The 21,417-nt window shown below is 56.5% G+C and overlaps 2 protein-coding genes across 2 annotated transcripts; one reads left to right on the top strand and one right to left on the bottom strand.

Moving 5' to 3' along the window:
- The first annotated feature begins 1,260 nt into the window (after positions 1–1,260).
- Positions 1,261–5,557, top strand: WNT1 (Wnt family member 1). Its single transcript, XM_069491313.1, has 4 exons — positions 1,261–1,688; positions 2,415–2,668; positions 3,349–3,614; positions 4,101–5,557. Exons 1-4 carry the CDS (start codon positions 1,585–1,587, stop codon positions 4,587–4,589), a joined length of 1,113 nt encoding a protein of 370 aa, XP_069347414.1. The 5' UTR covers positions 1,261–1,584; the 3' UTR covers positions 4,590–5,557.
- Positions 5,558–17,187: 11,630 nt separating this feature from the next.
- DDN (dendrin) lies at positions 17,188–19,739 on the bottom strand. Its single transcript, XM_069489592.1, has 2 exons — positions 19,531–19,739; positions 17,188–19,117 (listed from the first exon to the last, which is right to left on the bottom strand). Exons 1-2 carry the CDS (start codon positions 19,737–19,739, stop codon positions 17,188–17,190), a joined length of 2,139 nt encoding a protein of 712 aa, XP_069345693.1.
- Positions 19,740–21,417: the final 1,678 nt, after the last annotated feature.

Here is a 21,417-nt window from a genome sequence, read left to right on the forward strand (position 1 = left end):
TCAGCCTCCCAAGTAGCTTAGACTACAGGTGCACACCAACATGCCCGGCTAATTTTTCTATTTTTTGTAGAGACAGGCTCTTGCTATGTTGCTTAGGCTGGTCTTAGACTCTCGGGCTCAAGTGATCTTCTCGCCTCAGCCTCCCGAAGTGCTGGGATTACAGGTGTGAGTCATTATAAGCCTGCCCACCCCTTTCTGAACCTAGTCCTCAGAGAGACTCGGCCCCTCCAGACTGGTCCATTTTGATATCACTTTGGTTATAGGCACGGCTCCCTCCCCCAGTGACACACACTGGTTGACACATGCCACAGGGTGACACACCATAGGATGTCTCAAGGTACACGGGGCGACAGAGTGACACATACACGCCACATATTTAATCTCTCCATGCACACACTCATCCACCCACTCCACTCACAGTTCCAGACACTCTATTCCTCAATCAAGCTTCTGGGTCTCTCCTGTCAACAGCTGCCACCTCCTTCCCTACCAACACACTGTCCCTGGTGGTGACTGTGACAAGATGACTGGATGATCCCTTCTGACCTGAGCTATATTCCAAAATTCTTCAGAAAGTTTCCTAACATTCCTCCTCAGAACAAGGAGTTTCTTCATATGCTGACAACAGGAAGTGTGCGCCCTCAGAACGCACTAGCACATTCTCACTTTCACTTGTATTCACATTGTTGCGCTTACACACCATACACACACAGCCACTTGTGGGCTCCTGGCCCACATGCTCCAACTGCTGCTGTTTCAGGTTTCTCTCCACTGCCTAGCTCCTTTTGGTCACCTAACCACCCCCCCCCAGCCACCCCCGGGATTTCCCTGACCACAGCGCAACCCACGCCACCGTCTCCCCTTTTTCCTTCTCAGTCCAGCCATGGGGGTTCCTGGGTAGTTAAGCGTCTCTCCGGAGTCCCTGCCCAGAACCACATCACCACAGCTTTCCTCCCGCCGCTCAGGATGGGGGAGAGAGGGGACGCCGGCAGGGCCCGGGGTGACGTCGAGGGGACAGCCCCACTGCGGGTGGCAAGGCTGGCTGGGCTCCTGGCGGGTTCTCCCCGCAGCACGTTGTCGCCGCGCCCCCTGGCGGATGCTGGTCCCCGACGGGCTCCGGACACTAAGAGAAGTGAGGCGGGCGCGCGTGGGAGGGTGTCCCAAGGGGAGGGGTCCGCGGCCAGTGCAGGCCTGGAGGCGGGGGCCACCAGGCAGGGGGAGGGAGTGAGCCCCGACGGTCAGCGCGTCAGCTCTAGGCTCAGACGGGCGGGAGCCAAGGCTCCGCTCGCTGCCCATTGTCTGCGTCCCTAACCGGTGCACCCTGGTGCCACAGTGCAGCCCCGAGGGGCAGCCTCCTCCCGTCACTTCAGCCAGCGCCGCAACTATAAGAGGCGGTGCCGCCCGCCGTGGCTGCCTCAGCCCACTAGCCGGGACCGCGAGCCATGCTGTCCGCCGCCCGCCCCCGGGCTTGTTAAAGCCAGACTGGGAACTCTCGCCACTGCCGCCACCGCCGCGTCCCGTCGCACCGTCGCGGGCAGCAGCCAAAGTCGCCGCAACTGCAGCACAGAGCGGGCAAAGCAGGCCATGGGGCGCTGGGCGCTGCTGCCCGGCTGGGTTTCTGCTACGCTTCTGCTGGCACTGGCCGCTCTGCCCGCAGCCTTGGCTGCCAACAGCAGTGGCCGATGGTGGTAAGTGGGCTGGTGCGGGGTCGCCACTTGTCCTGGGGCACAGAGCCAGGGGGCCAACCCTACCCAGCTTCCCACGCTCTGGGATCCGTTCGCCGACAGGATCCTTCCCGCGCTCTGACTTCCCTCCGCGACACCGAGGGGCGCTCTGGCGTAGCGCTGCCCCAGGAACTCCAGCTCTGCTGAAGTGGGGCAAATGATCCGCCCGCGGAGGCCTAAGATACCCCAGGCAGGGAGCCCACTCTCGTCTAGCACCGCCCTTCCCCTTTGAGCACCAGCCTCACAGAGGTGGCCGCACCACAGGTTTCTCCACCTCTGGAAGCGAAGGACCAGACGTTCACTTAGAAAGGAAGCAAGACGAGGGTGGGACTCCTAAGCATTTCAAGTCTCGGGTGGGCAAGGGCTGCAGGCCATGATTTCCTCGCTCAAGCTGACCAGAAGGAGGCTCGGAAAGCCAAGGTAGACACTTAGTCTCCTGGTTCCCCAAGCCTCTGTTCAGTCTCCGGACACGGGGATCCGAGAGCAGCCCTAAGACTCCTAGGCACCGAAAAGTCTGGATGCCCAGTTCTTTCAAACTAGTGAGCCTGGTAGCGCGTAATCATTACCTTATTACTGATCTCCTGAGACTTTCTCCTCATAGCGCCAGGCAGAGAATAGGTGGGCACAGCCTTTACGGCCAGGGTGCAGGTCCCCTTCCCAAGCCTGAGCTTCTATCATGCGTCCCACCAGGGGCATCGTGAACGTAGCCTCCTCCACGAACCTGCTGACCGACTCCAAAAGTCTGCAGCTGGTGCTCGAGCCCAGTCTGCAGCTGCTGAGCCGCAAACAGAGGCGTCTGATCCGCCAGAACCCGGGTATCCTGCACAGCGTGAGCGGGGGTCTGCAGAGCGCCGTGCGCGAGTGCAAATGGCAGTTCCGGAATCGCCGCTGGAACTGCCCCACTGCTCCAGGGCCCCACCTCTTCGGCAAGATTGTCAACCGAGGTGGGTGCCCAGGAATGCGACGCTTCCGGGACCAGGGAAAACGCGGGGTCACCCCCAGGGCATGGGCGGGCGAATGCAGCGAAGGTGTCTCAGGCGCCTGCAGGGGCACACGGTCAACCCGCCAAGTGCCTAGTGCCCAGCGCTAGCGCGGGCCAGACTCTTTCTACCAGGCGTTTTCCACCCGTGGACCCTGGGGACGAACTTAACTTTCCTGAGCTACTGTCCCAGAAAAAGAGAGTTCCGGGTCGTGAACGCCCGCTGACCGCCGCTTTCCCCCAGCCTGGGAAGTTGCTCTCTGCGGGCGTGTCTTGCCTCCTGACCAGCAAGGCTTGCATTGCCAAAATGGGCCGAAAGTTTGGGCTTTCGAAGAGGTCATAGCAATGCATAGTTCTTCCGCTCCCTTCTTTTCGGTTTTTCTCTTTCGGGCTGCCCCACTTCTGCATTGAGCCAAAATGCGCCCTGAAGAGTTTCAGTAAGGCGTGATTACGACAGTGGACGTGGGTGCGTGCTCACGCACCTGCTTTCTCTATGAGACCTAGAGACCAGCTTTCCAATACAGCGGGCCGCCGGGCTCTCAGGACTCTAAGGGTGGAGTCGGGGCGGAGGACTCCAGGGTCCCAAGCTCTCCACTGAGCCGCGCCCGCGTATCCCGTGCTGATCCCCTCTCCCTTCTTCCACAGGCTGTCGGGAAACGGCTTTTATCTTCGCCATCACCTCCGCCGGGGTCACCCATTCGGTGGCCCGCTCCTGCTCAGAGGGGTCCATTGAGTCCTGCACGTGTGATTACCGGCGACGCGGCCCTGGGGGCCCTGATTGGCACTGGGGGGGCTGCAGCGACAACATTGACTTCGGCCGCCTCTTCGGCCGGGAGTTCGTGGACTCCGGAGAGAAAGGGCGGGACCTGCGCTTCCTCATGAACCTTCACAACAATGAGGCGGGCCGCACGGTGAGCCGGCTTAAGAGGCTTCGCACCCGAAGCGGAGTGGCAGGGGCTAACCTCGGGCTCGGGAAGTAGCGGTCGGTGATTAGGCAAGGGGCACCAGGAGAGGGCGTCCTGAAAGAGCGGGAGGCGTGGAACGAAGCCGGAGCATAGAAAATACAGTGACTGAGGGCAAAGGGATGCCTCGGCTGAGGGCAGGTGAAACAGGAGGTTAGAAGTCATCCAAACCATAGAATGTATTGCCTACAGCCCCTCCATTGTACAGATTCGAAAAATAAGGTTGAGAGGCCGAGACTGACTCGGCCGGCTTGGAGCAGAGCTGGGCCGGGTTTCAAATCTCAGCGGGACACTTCGCGCCTCCCTTCCCTTGGCTCAGCTAGGTCTGGGCCTTTGCCGAGGTCCGGTCCTGCTATCGTCCGGGAGGGGGCGGTATCTGGGATGGTGGCTCTGGCCCAGTGCCCTGGGACACCCTTTCTTCCCCCCTCCCCCCAGACCGTTTTCTCCGAGATGCGGCAGGAGTGCAAATGCCATGGAATGTCTGGCTCGTGCACGGTGCGCACGTGCTGGATGCGGCTGCCCACGCTGCGTGCCGTGGGCGACGTGTTGCGCGACCGCTTCGACGGTGCCTCGCGCGTCCTCTACGGCAACCGCGGCAGCAACCGCGCTTCGCGGGCGGAGCTGCTGCGCCTAGAGCCTGAAGACCCGGCCCACAAGCCTCCCTCCCCACACGACCTCGTCTACTTCGAGAAATCACCGAACTTCTGCACGTACAGCGGACGCCTGGGTACAGCGGGCACGGCAGGGCGCGCCTGTAACAGCTCGTCGCCCGCGCTGGACGGCTGCGAGCTGCTCTGCTGTGGCCGGGGCCACCGCACGCGCACGCAGCGCGTCACTGAGCGCTGCAACTGCACGTTCCACTGGTGCTGCCACGTCAGCTGTCGCAATTGCACGCACACGCGCGTACTGCACGAGTGTCTGTAAGGCACTGCGCGGACTCGCCCCCCCAGGAACGCTCTCCTCGAGCCCACCCCCAAACAGACTCGCTGGCACTAAAGACCCCGATATTTGCCCACCCCAGTACATTCAGCCACACTGCCCGCGGTTCATACGTATCCCATCTCTCCCACTTCCTTCCACCTGGGGACTCCTCAAATCACTTGCTTGGGGCAGCACAAACCCTCTTGCCATCCTGATGGACCTGCCCGGACCTACCTCCCTCCCTCTCCACGGGAGACCCCTTGTTGCACTGCCCCTTGCTTGGCCAGGAGGTGTGAGAAGGATGCGTCCCTCCCCCAACCCCAGTCAGCTCCTGACGGTGTTGCTCTGCCTGGTCCACTGCTCCAGCGACCTCTCTCCTTCCCCTTTGTCCTCCGTTTTCTCCGGGTCTTCACCGGCCCCTTCCCATTCATTATCCCGGCAAGGGTCCAGACCCTGAACACACACCTGGGCATCAGGGACTTTCTCCTCCCCACCTGCAGCTGAAGCAGGAGGTTCCAGGGTGAAAGGGCAGCTGTGGTGATGTGGAAATGAGGTTGGGGGACACAGCAGAAATGCCCCCATTCTCCCTCTGTCGTGGAGCCACTGAACAGCTGTGAGCCATGCCTCCCCGGGCCACCTCCTACCCCTTCCTGTCCTGCCTCCTCATCAGTGTGTAAATAATTTGCACTGAAACGTGGATACAAGGCCACGAGTTTGGTTGTTGTAAATAAAACTATTTATTGTGCTGGGTTCCAGCCTGGTTTGCAGAGACCACCTCCACCCCAACCCAACCCCTCTCTGCTCTTCTCTCCTTTTGCCACCCAGCCTCTTCCAGTCCCTCCTCTCAGTTTCTCAAAGATGCCTTTGCCTACTGAAATCAGTATTTCCTTTCACTGTAGCTATTAGTGGCTCCTCGCCCCACCAATATAGTATCTTCCTCTGTAGAATAAAATCTCTATTTTTATCAATGACTTGGTGGCTTTTCCTTGAATCCAGAACACAACATTGTTTGTGGTGTCCCCTTCCCCCTCCTTTTACCACTCCCATGCTTGAGGGCTTACCTCTCTTAAATAAATAGGATGCATTGCTGGGGGACTGGTTTCTCGGCCCTGCAAGAGGCCCCTGAGATTCTGACCCTTGGATGACCCTAATGAGGCCACTGGGGATCCAGCTCTCCTGGGAAAAGAACCTGGTCAGGAGGCAAAAGACTCTGCAGGGTTCCTCCTCCTAATCTAACACTGACTGGCTGTGTGATATGGGCAAGTGCATGTGCTAAACAAACACACACGCTCTGCACCTGCTTTTCCTACCTGGAAGAGTTGTGAAAATAGTTACAATTGAGTGATAGCTGCAACCATGTTCTGAAAAGTAGGAAAAGAAACTCAAGTAGAAAGGGTGCTGCTGTCCCCAGTGGGGAGAACTATTGGCCCCTGAAGCTCATCTTCAGCTGTGGTCACAGCATTGGACAGGAGGTAAGCCCCCTCCTCCAAGAAAAGTAAATACTTTATTAAGACCCCAATTCCCAACCTCAGGCTCAGGGGGATCCAGGGAACAGGTGATAAGCTCTAGTCCTGGACCCATAATCTCAGACATGATTGTGGGAGAGAAAAAGGGAGCAGGAGTGTTAGAATCCAAATACAGATTAGGCTTCAATGAATGTAACCAAAAGGAAACCCAAGTGTGGTCCACAACCAAACCATTAAGCTAGCCATTCCCATAAAGAGCCAGAATGAGGATTCCTTTACTAACAACACCAATATGATACACCTGTGTGCACATTCACCGGAGTGGGCAAGAGTTCTAATCCCGCCTATAGCCCTAAACCTATCTCTAACTCTAATCCTCTCCCTGTTCCTAGGTCTAGGTTGAACTTTAGCCTTAACCCTAACTTCAGACAAACACTAACCCCTTCCTAAACTCTAATGTCTGTCCCTAATCCTAACTCCTCCCCCTAGGGGAGGATCAGAAGGGCAGGGGGAGCTATGAAGCCCCTCATCCACACCCCAAGGGGAACAACTGATCCCAGCCTACTTGAGAATTTCACCCTTTTCCCAGGAGCCTTTTGCTGTTGTCCTTGCCTTTCACCTCTCCCTGGGTGTGTGAACTCTGACTCCTGTTGGGCTTTCAGATACCTGTGGGGATAGGGGAGTGCAGCCAGGAGCTGCTCAACTCCACAATGATATCCCTTTCCCTTTCTCTCCATCTGCCAAGCTAGCACCATCTCAGCTGCAATGCGCAGCCTATGGGGAGGAATAAAAACCTATCGGTCCTAGGTAGGAAGCACCCAACAGGTCTTGGGTTTCCACTAAAGAACATCCTGCAGAGAATGCCTGGTCTACAACCGAAAAAGCCATTAGATCTCCCAGCTCCCAAAGTAAGAAGTTAAAGGGCTGCCTGAAGCAGGAGACGGGCTTAGGCCCCTGCTGGACAATACTCAGGTTGAGGAGAAGCAGTAGCCTAGGGAGTCAAAGGGTTGGCAGCTGTCTCTAACTACTCTCACCTAAGTCCTAACTCCAAGAGTTGGAGTTAGCCTGGAAGTTGGAGAGCTCTGGGCTGAGCTGACACATCTGAGCTGGAAGAACAGCAAGGGAAAGCAATGAATCCTTTTCTGTCCCTAAGTACACTTTCAACAATTCTCTTGCTTTCTCAGCCTCAATTGCCTTGTCTATTAAACAGGGATGGTTATCATTACTTATCCTTCAGGGAGGTGATGAAGTTCAGATGAGATAATGTACATGAAAACTTGGGTCATTGCAACACTTACACCTCTTCGGTACCAGGCATCTGCCAAATGCTAACGATACAGTGATGTTCAAGCTATAGTGCCTGCTCGGAGGAGGTGACAATCTGGTCAGGGAATCAAGCACAAAAACAGATATTATCAGTATAAATGGGAGAATGCAAAGAAGGCTCAGTGAAGTGTAAAGCCCTCTGCACAGGCATCGAGTTTAAGGACAGACTCCCATACTGCAGGCCTCAGCATGGAGTCCCTTCTCTTCCAGGGCCTGGACTTCAAAGGCAGGTGGTGCTGGAAGTGCAGGGTGAGGCTGGGGCCTCAATGGGGCACTAATAAAATACAAAAAACAGGTAAAAAAAGATCCTATAGGATCTGCAAAGCAATACATAGAAGGTAATTATTATTTTTTATTATGATCATCTGTGCTGTCCTCACACAGGGCTAGAGTGGGTAAGAACACAAGAACAGCTGTGCCTAGAAAGAGGCCTCACAAAGGTTTCAGGGTCCAGAGCAGCTCAGAGTGGTGGCCATGGGATAGTGTCATCAGGAACATGCCTGATGCTCCAGCTCTCATCCACCTTTGGTCTTCAAGTGCCAGGTGCCACACACTTCAGGGGATCTGAGGCTGGCAGGGAGCCTGGACACAGGTTAGCCTCAGCAAGCGAGGGAGAGACTGGTCCTGAACTATCCTGAGGGGAGCGGAAAAGCTGAGAGGAAAGGCAGGCTGTGCACAGTCCCCAGGGGGTCAGCAAGCCAGCACCACACACCCTGCCACACGCACCCTGGAAAAACCCTGTCAGTGGGGCTGCAAATACCCTAGGGTCCAGACCCCACCCCCCTCGTCCCAGGCTGGCTCAGTCTTCCTCTCCAGGCCAGAGGGAGAAAAATAACAAAATGAGGAGAAAATAAGCTGTTTGGCTGTGGTGTGAGCAGGAATATCCATGCAGAGCTGCCCACCACTCACCCTTACTCACTCTTTCCACACCCAGCCGGGGCGCCCAGCATGAGACAGACCACCCCCCTATCCCCTCCCCCGTCTGGGCTAAAAGCAGACGTTGGTGAGAGAGCAGCAGGTTATAAATATGCCCAGGGAACTGCCGCCAACTCGCTCCCCTGTCATCCCCCGGAGGGGTAGGGTGGGGTGGCTCCTAGGGAGGAGCCAGGGCTGCCCTGTTTCCTGAGGCCCAGGAGGAAGTGGGGCTTCCAAGAGGCCACTGCGCTTTTTTTTTTTTTTTTTTTCCCTTTTCAAGGTGAATGAACCACTGCCACTCCATTTTCCCTGGACATTTGCGCATCTCTTCAGAGATGGGGGCCCTACTCTCCCTGGGCCACGGCTGGAAACTCAGAATGAAAGCCATTCTGTGTCATAGTGCAGCCCAGTGCCACTTCTCTTCCTCATACCCATTTACTCTCAGCAAAACAGAAGTTCATTCATTCATTCAACAAGCATTCACAGAAGGCCTGTTGAACGCCAGCCCCTGTGCACGGGCACGCCTGCATGCACAAACATACACACATGCATGTGCACACACAGCCACCCTCCTCCCATGTGTTCATGTCAGCTCCGGCCCCTCCTAAAGGACTTCCTGGCTTTAACCTGACGACATCATCAGGAAAGGTAAAGCTTCAGCCCCCCAGTTATGCCTCAGAGCAGGTTGTGTGTGAGGGTAGGTGGTGCTGAGAATACAGCCCCGCTGCACGGCGGTGGGGAACCTCAGCCTTGGGGCCACATGTGGCCTTCTGGATCCTTGAGTGAGGCCTTGTGCAGCCTTTTGACTGAATCCAGATTTTACAGGACAAATTCTTTTAATAAAGGGATTTGTTCTGTGAAGTTTGGATTTGGTCGAGGGGCTGTACTTGGGCATCTGGAGGGCCACGTGTGGCTTTAAGGCCCAGGTTCCCCAAGTCTGCATGACATTCCTGCTTCCACTACTTCCCTGATGAATGATGGGGTCCTTTCTCCCCTCTCTGCCCAATCATCCTCACAATGTAGGTACCATGTGAGGAAGAAAGAGCCATTCTGTGAGATGCTGAGGGTATGTGCCAGAGCCTACTGCCTCCCAGCCACCTGTCAAGTAGGTGCCAAGCAGAGCAAGAGGGGGCAGTACCACCCTGTGAAGCTCCCAGCTCTCCTCCCCCAGGGCTGAGCCCCTCCCTTCTCCCTCCTCCCTATTAATCCTCGGAAGTAAAGTAAAGGGGCCATCGCTGGCGGCCCCTCAGCCCTATTGTGGCCCCTCGCCCTCCTCGGCTGGCGTCTAATTAACTCCTCCTGCCCCCGGTTTTGTGTGCCCCCCTTACCCTACCTTGTCGGCCCCGCCCCTCCGCTCGGCCAGCTCCCCCCCACGGACATTCCAGCCAGGCCGGGCCAGTGTGCCAGGGCAACCAGGGCCGGACCAAGGCCTAATCCCCCTGCCGCCTGGCCCGGCTCGGGGAGCCCCACTCACCTCCCCGCTCTCTGGGGGCTGCCCGGCTCTGCTGTGGCGGAGACACACAATCGGGACAAAGGCTCAGCCCCCAGGGGGCTAACTCAGCCTTCACGCCCAGGTTGTGCGGCATTTGGGGAGTTTAATGAATTGTCCATCATGCCTTTCAGGGCCCGCCCGTCAGCCTGGATTAATCTTCGGAGCCCTGGTGGGGTAGGAGACACTAAGCCTGTATTTATTACTCTCCCATTGTCACTAATTGAGGTAATTATCTGTGACTCTGGCCTGGCCAACAATGCGGCATTCACTCCCGGGACCTCGATGGGCCTGGCTCCCACTCTCGGCATCAACCCTCCCTCCCCTCCTCTTCCAAACCCTCCAAGGGCTAAAATGGGCCCTGGAGCATGTTGAGAAAGTGGACAATGTCCCACAATGCTTCACCTCACTGCCAGTGTCGCCCATAGCCACTACTACAGAGTTGTGTCCAGGGAGAGTCCTGGTTCCCCAAAGAAAGTGAGAAAAGAAGGAAGCCTCTTTCAGGGGACAGGTTTGGCTGGCAGAGCCTCAGGCCAGAGAAGGGCATGTTTCTGAGGTCTCTGGTTTTCTGGACTCTCCAACTCTTCATCTCAGGGTCTCACAGGTTGCTTTTGTGATCCGCTCTCATGTCCCAGTAACCTCGAGAGCTCTAGGTGACAGGAGACCCTAGCCCATAACAGCCCTACTCTGGGAAGGTCCCTAAAGCTACCCAGAGTGGCAGAGTGGCAGAGTGGTGGTGGATATGATGGGGGAGGTTGGGAGGAGAACAGGAAAGGGCTTGTCAGGGAGCTCAGGGGAAGGACAAGAGGAGCCCTCCTAGGAAGGGTCACAGCATTCCAGGGGTCACACTAATGTGGCTATGCACATTAGCAACTTCAGGGAGAAGCTTGGATTTGGAGTGGTGAGCAAGGCTAAAGAGTATATTTCATGTGTTGATGGCTTCCCAGGTCAAGGGACTGGCCCTGGGGAACAGGTGCGTTGGAGTCTGTGCATGTGAGAGAGAGAGAGAGAGAGAAAGAGAGAAGAAAGATTTAGGCAGGACTAGGCTGTGAGCTCCTTGAGGTCAGGAACTGTTTCTTGGTCACTTGTATTACAAGAGCCTAACATTGTACCTGATATGCATGCAGTAGGCACTGTTGAATGGGTGGTTCCAGATGTACTTGCATTGAAATTGGGGTCTGTCAGCTCTTCTCTTCCACAGCCGCACTCAGCCTCTTCATTCTTTCAGGACTTGCTGGACGGAGATACCTAGACCAGCCCTGGACAGTTCCTGGATGGGCACTTCACAGGCGGAAACGCTACAGACCCTGGCAGAACTGAGCCACAGTTGGGACAGCGCCACCTTGTGGTGCCTCTTGGGAGAGCTTTTGGAGAGACCTCAGCAGAGAGGGCAGGGTCATCTCTCTCTCTGGAGGGGACCACACCAGGCAGTAGCCATCCCTCCTCCTACATTTCTGATGCTGCATTGCCATGCCAGTGTTCCTGTGGTGGTTTTACCATTTGTTCCTTCTTATGCTAGAATTTTCTGAGAGCCTGCTCCATGCCAGGTTTGTAGGGGATACAGAGCTACATCAAAGGCACAGCCCTTAGATAGCTCATGGTCCTGCAGGGTATTCCACAAGGTAACAAGAACAACAGGGTTATAATCAAGAAACAGGAAAAACAATCCTATAGGTGCTGAGGAGGCACTAGAACATTCCCAGCTCAAAACTCTCTATTCGTTCACCTCTCCCTTTATTCCTCTCACGAAAGCTCAAACGTTTTATCCTTGCTTTCAAGAAAGACTTCATGACGTGGCTCCCACACATCTTTCCATGACTCCACCCATGACTCTGCACCTCTCCATTGCCTAGTGCTCCTGTTCCCTGTGAAAGCCACGTGCTTTCCCAACCTCTCCACCTTTGCCCACACCCTGGAATGCACCCCTTCCCTCTCTCCCCTCTTGAAACCTGTCTCAGCTGTCCCTTTATCCATGAAGACTCTTCTAAGTTGGCAGAGAACTCTTGACTGTTTGAACTCCCAAAGCACCTTGTTGGTAGGGCTTTCATTAGCAGCACATAGTGGCTGTCCCACAGGTCGCAGATACTGGTGATCTGTGTATATTACTCATCCTTTCAGTAGGCCCTTGTACCACTGAGCTAAGCACATCATATGCCCTTGTTAAATGATGACTAGATGAATGGAGAAATAAATAGATGTATGGTAGGTGGATAAATGGATGGAAGTAGGGATGGGCAGATAGATGACAGATGGGTTGGTAGATGTGGATGGATGGAGAAGTGGGTGGGTGGATGGATGGATAGATGAATGAATGGAGTATCCTTCCATAGAAGGGCTCACAAAAGGCTATGCAGTAGCAGGGGCATCAGGGAGGGAAGTCACCCCATGCAAGGACATGAAGATGTAGGGACAGTAACCAGGCTGAATCTTCCTTCGCTAAAATATGCATGCTCAGCTATTGGTCTCCCAGAGGCCTGGATATATATTCCCTCTCCCAGAGATGCTCCTTCCCTCATGCTCCCAGGTCCCTCTGTAATGCCTTCATTAACATATATTATGCTGCCTGCCTGAACTCTAATGACTCTGTGGGTTTCATCTTTCATATCCCCTCTCCTATATCATACAAACCATAGCTTGTGAGCTCCCTGAAGGTAGGAAGCATGACTGAGTCTCTTCTGTGTCCCTAGGGCCTGGCATACATGTTTAATGGGTAAGTGAACAAATGAAAAACTGAGTGAATGCCCACCCTTTCCCCCACACACACACTTTGCACACTTCCTATGTCCTCATGCTGGCCATCTCTTGTGGTCCCCTCCACACACACACACACACACACACACACGCTCTTGACCCTCTGAGGTCGCAGAGTTATGGCCTGCCTCTGGGTTTCCTTTACCCATTTGTGGCTGATCCAGGGAAGTCCCAGACTCTCCTGAGTGTCTGAAAGAGAGAGAGAGCTCTTGGATCCTCTAAAGCCATGTTAACTGGGCCCCAGGTGGGCCAGGACAGGGCTTCCCTGAGAAGAACCTGGCTGTTGTGGGGGTAGAAGGGTCCTGTGCTAACCTGAGGTCTGCTGCCCCAAACTGACCACATCCTCCTGTGTCTGCTGTCCCTACTCCTGACCAGTGAGGCTGTCCCAAGGTGGGGGGTGGTTGTGGCCTCCGTCTCAAGGCTGGCTGGCTGGCAGACACAGCCAGATTTAGAAGTCATTTTCGCAGCAGGGAGCCTCCAGCCTCCCACCCACGGGCCCTCTGTGCAGGGCCAGTCTGAGATAGGGCTCACCAGGGGCTGGCCCTCAGACCTGCAGTTGCTCCTCCCCTTCTTCTCTCTCCCTGTCTCCCCAGAACTTTGGCAGCTGGTGCTGACTCTATCCTTAGGCAAAGATAGAGGAAGTTCTGGGGGAAGGAGCATGTTACATCGACACCCTAACTGCCCAAGTGCTTCCAGTATACCATTCACCCATTCAAAGGACAGTTTGTACCCACCACAGGGCTCCTGTCCCCTCTTAACCTGGCTTCTGCTGCCTGTTTCTCCTCCTCCCCTACTTCTGATTCTCTTCCCCATCCTCCTATTCTCATAGCCCAACACTAATGAAATAGCCCTAGAGAAAAATAATAACAATAATCATAATCATAATCAGTGCTAACACTTACATATCACTTACTATGTACCAGGCAGGCATTGTTCTTAAGTGCTCTACAAATTGGATCATTTAATCCTCCCAACTACCCTAAGAGAGAAGTACTCTTTTTTTTTCTCTGAGACAGAGTCTTGCTTTGTCACCCGGGGCTAGAGTGCAGTGGCATCATCATAGCTCACTGCAACCTCAAACTCCTGGGCTCAAGTGATCCTCCTGCCTCAGCCTCCTGAGTAGCTGGGACTAAGGGCATGCACCACCACACCTGGCTAATTTTTCTATTTTTTGTAGTGACAGAGTCTCACTCTTGCTCAGGCTGGTTTTGAACTCCTAACCTCAAGTGATCTTTCTGCCTTGGCCTCCCAGAGTGCTAGGATTACAGGCGTGAATCACTGCACCCATCTGAAAAACACTTTTAATAATCCCATTTTATAAGGATGCTGAGGAGCAGAGAGGTTGAGTAACAGGCCCAAGGTCACAAAGCTAGTATGAGGTACAGGCAAGATTTAAACATAGGCTGCCAGGCCTCAGAGTCCATGTTCTCCACATGACATTACCCTAGTTCTCTGACAATGGCAGCAGTGTGGGTGAGCTCCTCCTCAAAGGGGCTCAGGCAGCATGGTGCAGCTCACCCCCACAGAGCCAGTCCTCATCTCTATCAGCCCCAGAGCCCTGGAGCCCCTGGGCTATAGCAAAATCCAGGCAGATTCTGTCACCACTGCCCTGGCCTTCCTCAACCTTCCTCCTTGCCTGAAGGTCCAAGGCACACACACTCCTCAGCTCGACCAGGTTCACCCCAATCTGGCCTCTGTTTTCATTCCTGCCTTATCTTCCACAAATCCCCCAAATTTTCTCCCAACTGCAGTCAGACCAGACCATTGGGTAGTGTCCTAAACATACCCTGTTTCCTTCCCCACATCCATGCCTCTATTTTTGCTGTTCCCTCTACTTGAAATGCCCTCTCACCAAATTCTATCTCAGATGCCACCTTCTCCATGGAGCCTTCCCTCATCTCCTAAAATCCACACAATCTCCCTGTTTGATTCCTTATAGTACTTAAAACTCACTGCTTCGTACTGTCATTTGTGTATTTTCGTCTTCACCCACTGTCAAGCAGGCCTTACTCATCTCTATCTTGGAGTCCAGTCCAGTGCTTTGTTCCTGGCAGGTGCTCAATAAATGCTCAGTAGTTAGAATTGGTGGTAGGTAGTTGGTATTGCAGTAGAAGGGAGACAGACCTCAGGAACCCTGGACCTCTGCCCAAGGTGACCCCCACTTCCTTTACCTCCTCCGGCAAGAGCTAACTTGAAACCTGGCAGTGTGGGTTCCAGGTAGGTTCTGGGGTGGACCTTCCCCAGGAGCTCTGACCAATGCTCTCCCCTCAGGTTCGGAAACTCAAAGAGAAGACCCTCCCTCGCTGAACCCAGGCCAGCTGCGCCAGCTCAGAGTCGTTGTCCCAGGCTGCCCTGCCCGACTCCGAGTCCTGCTCAGAGTCTCTCCGGGTGCGGGCGGGAAGTAACGTCGAGATAATTGGAGACTAAAACCGTAAGTGGTTTGAGAGCGGGTTGGAGACCTGAACGCTGAGCGGGAGTTGGGACTCGGTGGGAGCGGGAGCAGAGGCGAGGCTGGGGGCTGGGCCAGGACCGGGCGACTGAGTCTGGGCGAAGCCCCCGCGCCTGCCGAGCCAGCAGCTAAATTTACCCCGGCTGACTCAGCCCTTGCCCGGAATGGGGGGCGGGGGAAAGAGCCGGCGCGGGTAGGGTTGGGGGCAAGGAAGGGAGAGTCCCGGCTGGGGGAGACAGGGATGGGCCAGGAGTTACCAACGGAGAAAGGAGTACCCCTCCCCCTCACACCGGCCGGAAGGAACGGAGGAGCCCTGGAGGAGCGACACTGGGAAAAGAGTCAGTGAAAGGGAGAAGCCAACGCTGGATAAAGGGAAGCTTAGATTTATTGAGCGCCTACTGTGTGCCAGGCACTGTGCAAGGCGCTTTACATACATTATCGCATTAAATCCTCACAACAACCCTGCGAGGTAGGTGTTTATAAACCCCCATTTGACAGATGAGGAAACTGAGGCTCAGGGAGGTGAAGTGATTTGGCCAAGTTCACATGGCTATTACATGGCAGAGACAGAGGTGTCCAGGATCAGAGAGAAAAAAGACTTCAGTGTCTGAGTCCCAAGCCGCTTGGCGTGGATGGGTACAAAGAGGGGCTCGGCGCGCTCCAAAGGTCTGGGAGGCCGGAGGCCTGCTCCCGGCTCCGCAGGATGGAGGCGGCAAGGCGGGGGACTGGCGCGCGGTAACTAGGGGATCGTATTAACTGGCAGTGCCGGGATAGAAGGACTCGCAACTGGGGAAATCTGCGGCCTGCGCGCGCCCCGTAGTGGCTACAGCGAGTATCACACCCCACGTCTACAGGCTTCCTGGGACCAGCCTCCTTCTTTGCCTAGCGGGTTTCTGGAAGAGGCAGAGATGGGAGAAAGAAATTCCCAGGGTTCTTGCAGGTGGGCGATACCACTGGGAGGGAAATCGTGGTAATGCCTTAGAACATCACTAAGGAACACTGGGGAAGAGGAAAAAGGGAAGGCCTAAAGACGGTTCCAAGCTGATTCATTGGCTGCTTTTCCTCCCCAGCTCAGACCACCACAGGCCAGGGTAAGTGACAGGGCCACTATTCTGCCCTGCCTTGGGGAGCCCTCACTGAAACTGGGGAGACTAGGACAAGAGCACCTTGCTCACTTACTCAGCTCTTCTGCAAACCCTGGACAGTCTGCTAAATTAAGGATGAGTGCAGGTGACAAGGAGGCCAGCCAGGGGCCCTCAGATTCTGTTCACTTATTCCCCACTCTCCTTCTTGGCTTGTTGAGGGGGGGATGAGACAGAGGCCTCTCCAAAGATCCCAAAACATCAGGGATGGAAGATAGACCTTACAGCCCCACCATTTTACATACCAGGAGGCCTGGAGAGGGAAAGTGACTTCCCTAAGGTCAACCAGCAAGTCAGTGGCAGAGTTGGGATTGAAACCCAAGACTTGTGACACCAAGGTGAGCCCTCTTCCTGGTTTGCTGGTTGTTTCTGGACCTATTCCTCTTCTGCCAAGAACCCCTCTGTCACCTGGTCACTCTGTCACCTGGTCCAAAGCCTCTCCATCGCTTTCTCCCTCCTACCCAGAGGCCCTGCCCTGCCATTGCCCTCCTATGACTGCCACCATCCCTGCCCTCCTTCCTGATCCTGGCTAGACCTCTCTGCTCAGCCGTACACCCAGTGCATCAGCCCTTACTGAAGATCTCACTCTTGTGCCCTGTGGCAGGCATTAAATCTTCTGCTCACCCTCATCTCTCCTGAAACAAAATTACCAATCGGCATATGCACCCTGTCCTTTTTTTTAAGAGACAGGTTCTCACTCTGTCAGCCTAGCTCACAGCAACCTCAAACTCCCAAGCTCAAGTGATCCTCCCGCCTCGGCCTCCTGAGTAGCTAGGACTACAGGCACACATCACCAGGCCTGACTAATTTTAAAATGTTTTTGTAGAGATGGAGTCTTGCTGTGCTGCCCACGCTGGTCTCAAACTCTGCCTCCGCCTCCCAAAGTACTGGGATTACAGGCGTGAGCCACCGCGTCTGGGCTGTTCCTTTCTTTTCTTATTGTATGGGAACGGGAATGGGTAGGGATACAAGGAAAAGTGAAGCAAAGGAAGTCTGTGGGGAAGAATGGGGACCAGTGAGCCCAAGGATGGATGTGTTGGGGCACACAAATACAAGGGGCCTGTCACTGCTTCTCCCTATTTCCCTGTGGGGTCTCCTTGGTGTCCCTCGCCCGGAAGAGGGCCTCCTCGGTTTGGCTGATGACATCTAAAATCTCCCGGATACTGTCGCTCAGCTCAGCTGTCTTCCCACCTTCCTGGGGCTGGCTGCTCCCAAGCCCGGGCAGGGTCCTCTCATTCCGCCAGGAGGCGCCCGGGGCTTCTGTGTCGCTTCCATCATAGGAGCTGCTATGGACGCTGAGCTCCTCAGCTTCGTCGGTGTCTGAGTCCGGGGCGGTGTGGCGGCGGATGCGGGACACGGCTTCCCGCAGGGCCCCGGCGTAGGGCCCTGGATTCCGCGCCCAGCCCCGGCCAGCGCGCCACTGGACCGCCGCCACTTCCGAGCCCTCCGCTCTGCCCGCGCCTCCCAAAGCTGCTGGGCCTAAGGCTTGGTGCTCTGGGCTACCTGGCTGCGTGGGGGCGTCCCGCAGGCTTACTTCACCGACTGGGAGCCCCAAGATGCGGGAGGCGCGCTCCTCTAGTGAGGAATCCTCCGGCTTCCCGCCCTCTGCTTCGCACCCGCGCCCCCCACCGGGCTGGTGTAAAAGGCGACTGTTCAATAGCAGCTTTTCGCAAGGGGAGGAAAAGACCGTGCCCCCCTCGCCCTCCTCCTTACCGGCCTTCGGTTGGCTGGGGGCATCTCCCACAACACGCGGCACTCCAGAGGGCAAAATCTGCACCTGCTGGGTTTGGGGTGTCGGAACATACTGGGATCGTATCACCACGCACGTGGCGTCAATGACAAAGACGCCTTCTCCACGAGCCGGCCCCCGGGAACTGCGGGGCAAGGTGTGGGCGCGGCGGGTAGCCTTCCAACCCTTCAGGGACTCGGGTCCTACACCCTCCCTATGACCCAGGGACTCTCTCCATCCCGTGCCTCCTGGAGCCCAAGGTCTGGGGAGTGTCTGGCTATGCCTGGGCGGCTGCTTTTTAGGGGAAGAAATCCAGCATTTGGGGAACCAGATCGGTTCTCTTCCTTCTTTCCCTTCCCTTGAGCCCTTGAGATAGTGCCTGGCCCTGGGAGCGGGACGCGGGGGGCTGGGAGTAGCAGTTGCAGACCCTGGTGGAGCTGTCACAGTGCCTGGACTCCCTGTAGCTTTGGCTTGGGAATGGCTGTAGCTACCACTGTTCAGGCCAGCAGCAGCCGGCCCCAGGCTTTTCTCCGCGGTCCCCTTGCCGGGATCTGGCCTTGCTCTGGCCGCTCCACAGCCTGGGGATCCCCCCAAGAGACCCTGCCCCTGCCGGAGACCCCAAGCCCCGAGGACGTCCCGGTAGATCCGAGGATCCAACCTCTTCTTTGTGCGCCCTCCCTCTGTCCTGGCGGGGGTTGGAGTTGGGGTTGATGAAGTGGGCGCCTGGGAGAGCTCGGGGCCTCGCTTAGTCCCCAAGGTCCTGTGAGGGCCTTCGTAAGAAGGTGGAGCCACGTAGGGTGGCGGTCGGTCCCAGCGGCGTCGCGGGGCGGTCCCAGCAGAGCCTCTCAGCAGCAGGTGAGCCTCGTAGCTGGGGGGCCCCGGCCGCCGACCTCCCCGGGGCCCCGCCCACGCTGACCCTGGGTCGCTCTGCGGCTGCGCGGATGGACGGGGCGCTCGCCCCGCTGGCCCGGGACGCTCCGGCAGTGAGGGAGCTAGCAGCCTTGCAGGCTGAGCCGCCCGAGGGGCGTTGCGGGGCTCTAGGCGGGGCCGACCCGGGGGGCTCCGTCGGGCCCCACCAGCCTTGCGCCTTTTTCGCTCGGTCTCCTTGGCCTCCCGCTCCTGCGACGCCGCTTTCCTTTTCTCTTGCTCCCGGGCTCGGACCTCGGCCAGGGACCCCGCCCGCCAGTTGGTCGCCTCCTGCAGCACCCTGGAGGCCCAGGGCCGGCGGGGCGGCGGCTCAGGGGATCCCGGGCGCGGCCCACACCTGGGACAATGAGCAGGAACCCAGGTGAGCAGTTTGTGGGGAAAGGGAGAGGAGGTCCGGGGAGCTGGGAGCACTGGAGACCACTTGGGGCAGCCATGTGAAGGGGTGTGTGTGAGTGTGTGCGCGTGTGCACGTGCGTATATGTTAGGACTGAAGTCGAAGCGGGACTCCTCGCCATCTCTCCATGCACACTTTAACAGCGTCTGCCCCATCTCACCTCCTGCCCTTTCTCACGCCCACCCCTATCCCCCAAACAACACTGGATGAGTCAGGCCCCAGCCCTCGGGAGGGGGTGGGAGAGGGAGGCGTGGGAAAGAGAAGGGGGACCAGCAATATACGCTGGCGCCTGCAGGGAGGTCCGGACCCCACTCCCCGCCCCACCACTCTCTTCCCCTCACCCCTCCTTCACTCACGTGCGGCTCTGGGGCCCGCGAGCCCAGTGGCTGGCCTGGAAGTCCATGGGCTGTTGAGAAGGGGCGCGGCGACTATAATGACAGGAAATAGTCTTCACTTCGATCACCAAAAGCTTGGACTTCTGCACCCAGAGGCAGCTGCCAGACTCCTCATCCTGGAGCTCCTGGGGGCTGTCGGGCCCCTCGGAGAATAGCGGGCCATCCAGCATCCTGCCCCACCCCACCCCGGCCCCCCACCCTCCCACCCGCCCCGACAGCCCCCTCCCAGCCCAGGGAGCCGGCGCCCACTGCAGAGCGGCGGGCCCAGGACTGAGAACTATATATACCCGGGCACACGTGTGTGCCTGTCTGTGTGTGTGCGCGCGCGCATGTGACACTGCGCGGACGGCTCCGCGCTGCTACCTCCCCCATGTGCACGGCCGCCCCCTGGGGCCCGGGATTGGACGCCCCTTCCCACTGCTCTTGTCCCCCAAGCCTGATGGGACCGCACGAGTGGGCAGGGGAGGGACTTAAGATTCTTGCCAAGATGACAGTGCCCCCTCCCCCGCTGTCCCCCTTTCTTCAACCTTCCTGTCGTTTTAACCCTTTATTCTCCAGCTTGCCGTGTTGCCTGACCACCAGGGTTCTGCCTCTGACTTCCTGCTTCAGATTTCAGTTTCCCCGACAGGGAGTGGTGAGAATGGAACTCAAGGTCTCCGCCTGCCACTCTGCTGGTTTCCATGGGGTTGGGGTGCAGGAGGGGCTGGCCCACGGCTGGGGGGCTATTTTTAGCGGCAGTTCGGGTACAGAGATGAGATGAGTAACCAGCTCCCATGTGGTGGAGAGAGGAGGCGGTGGCTTTCACTGAAGCTTTTGTGTGACTGGGGGAGAGCTGCCTTCCCCAAGCTCAAAAAGGGTGACCCCTACAGCCTTAACTCCTCACCTTCTCAGTGCTGCAGCTGCAGGGCTGCTGATACAACAGGACACAGGAGTCTGCCTTGGCCACTCAAGCTGCCCCACAGCTCCCGTTCTAGATGTTTGTCCTTGGGCACCCAGGGAGCCCTCCCCTAGCAGCAGGATCTCTCCCCAATCCAGAAGCCAGGATTTTGGGGTTACATTGTTCTGTGCCTACACAGTTCTGCCCAGCTTTATAGAGGACAGAATAGAGTGCTTGCACACGTGCACCCTTACAGAGGGATGGAGGAGAAATGGTGTGCTTCCTTGGCAAAACTAATCCCCTAGCAACTGAAATGATAAACGTGGCCTCTACTTCTCAGTGTAGCGCTCCACCACCACAATGTCTAGTTCACGCAGCCCCCACCTGAAGTGGTGCTCAAGATGCTCACCTTTGGGGCTTATTCTGTCCTAGGGGTTGTTGCTTATCCACATGACTCCCCGCCCCCCAAGCCTATACCAGGTGTCCCCTGATTCACCATGGTAATGTTAGTGGCAGCACAGCCCACGCCAACCCTTCCATGCAGAGACTTAGCAACCATGCCTGGCAACCATGGCAGCAGCTCCAGTGGAGGGGAGGGGTGCAGGGAGCAGGGAAAGAGAGTGTGTATGGCAATGGTTCTTCAGGAAGAAGGCATAATTTACCTCTCCTGAGAGGAATAGGTAATAAAAATCTAGGAGGCTCCCAAATTTTATTCCTTGTCTTTCCCTCAGCTCCCTCCTCAGACTCTGAGACTTACTGGTTTGAGTTTTAGGAGAAAATGGGAGAAACAAGAGATCCCAATTTGTTTTATGCTATAATACATGTAGCCTTTTGGGCACAGACCCTTCCTTTTAAGGGGATGGGGGCCAGAAGGGTTGCTATGGGGCAGAGACTTACCAAGAAGTGGCGCAACAAAACCCAAGCATACTGCTCCCTAACACGGACCTTTAGAGAGAACCCCAAACATCCCT

The sequence above is a fragment of the Eulemur rufifrons genome, chromosome 16 (genome assembly GCF_041146395.1).
Source record: "Eulemur rufifrons isolate Redbay chromosome 16, OSU_ERuf_1, whole genome shotgun sequence".
NCBI classification, from domain to species: domain Eukaryota; kingdom Metazoa; phylum Chordata; class Mammalia; order Primates; family Lemuridae; genus Eulemur; species Eulemur rufifrons.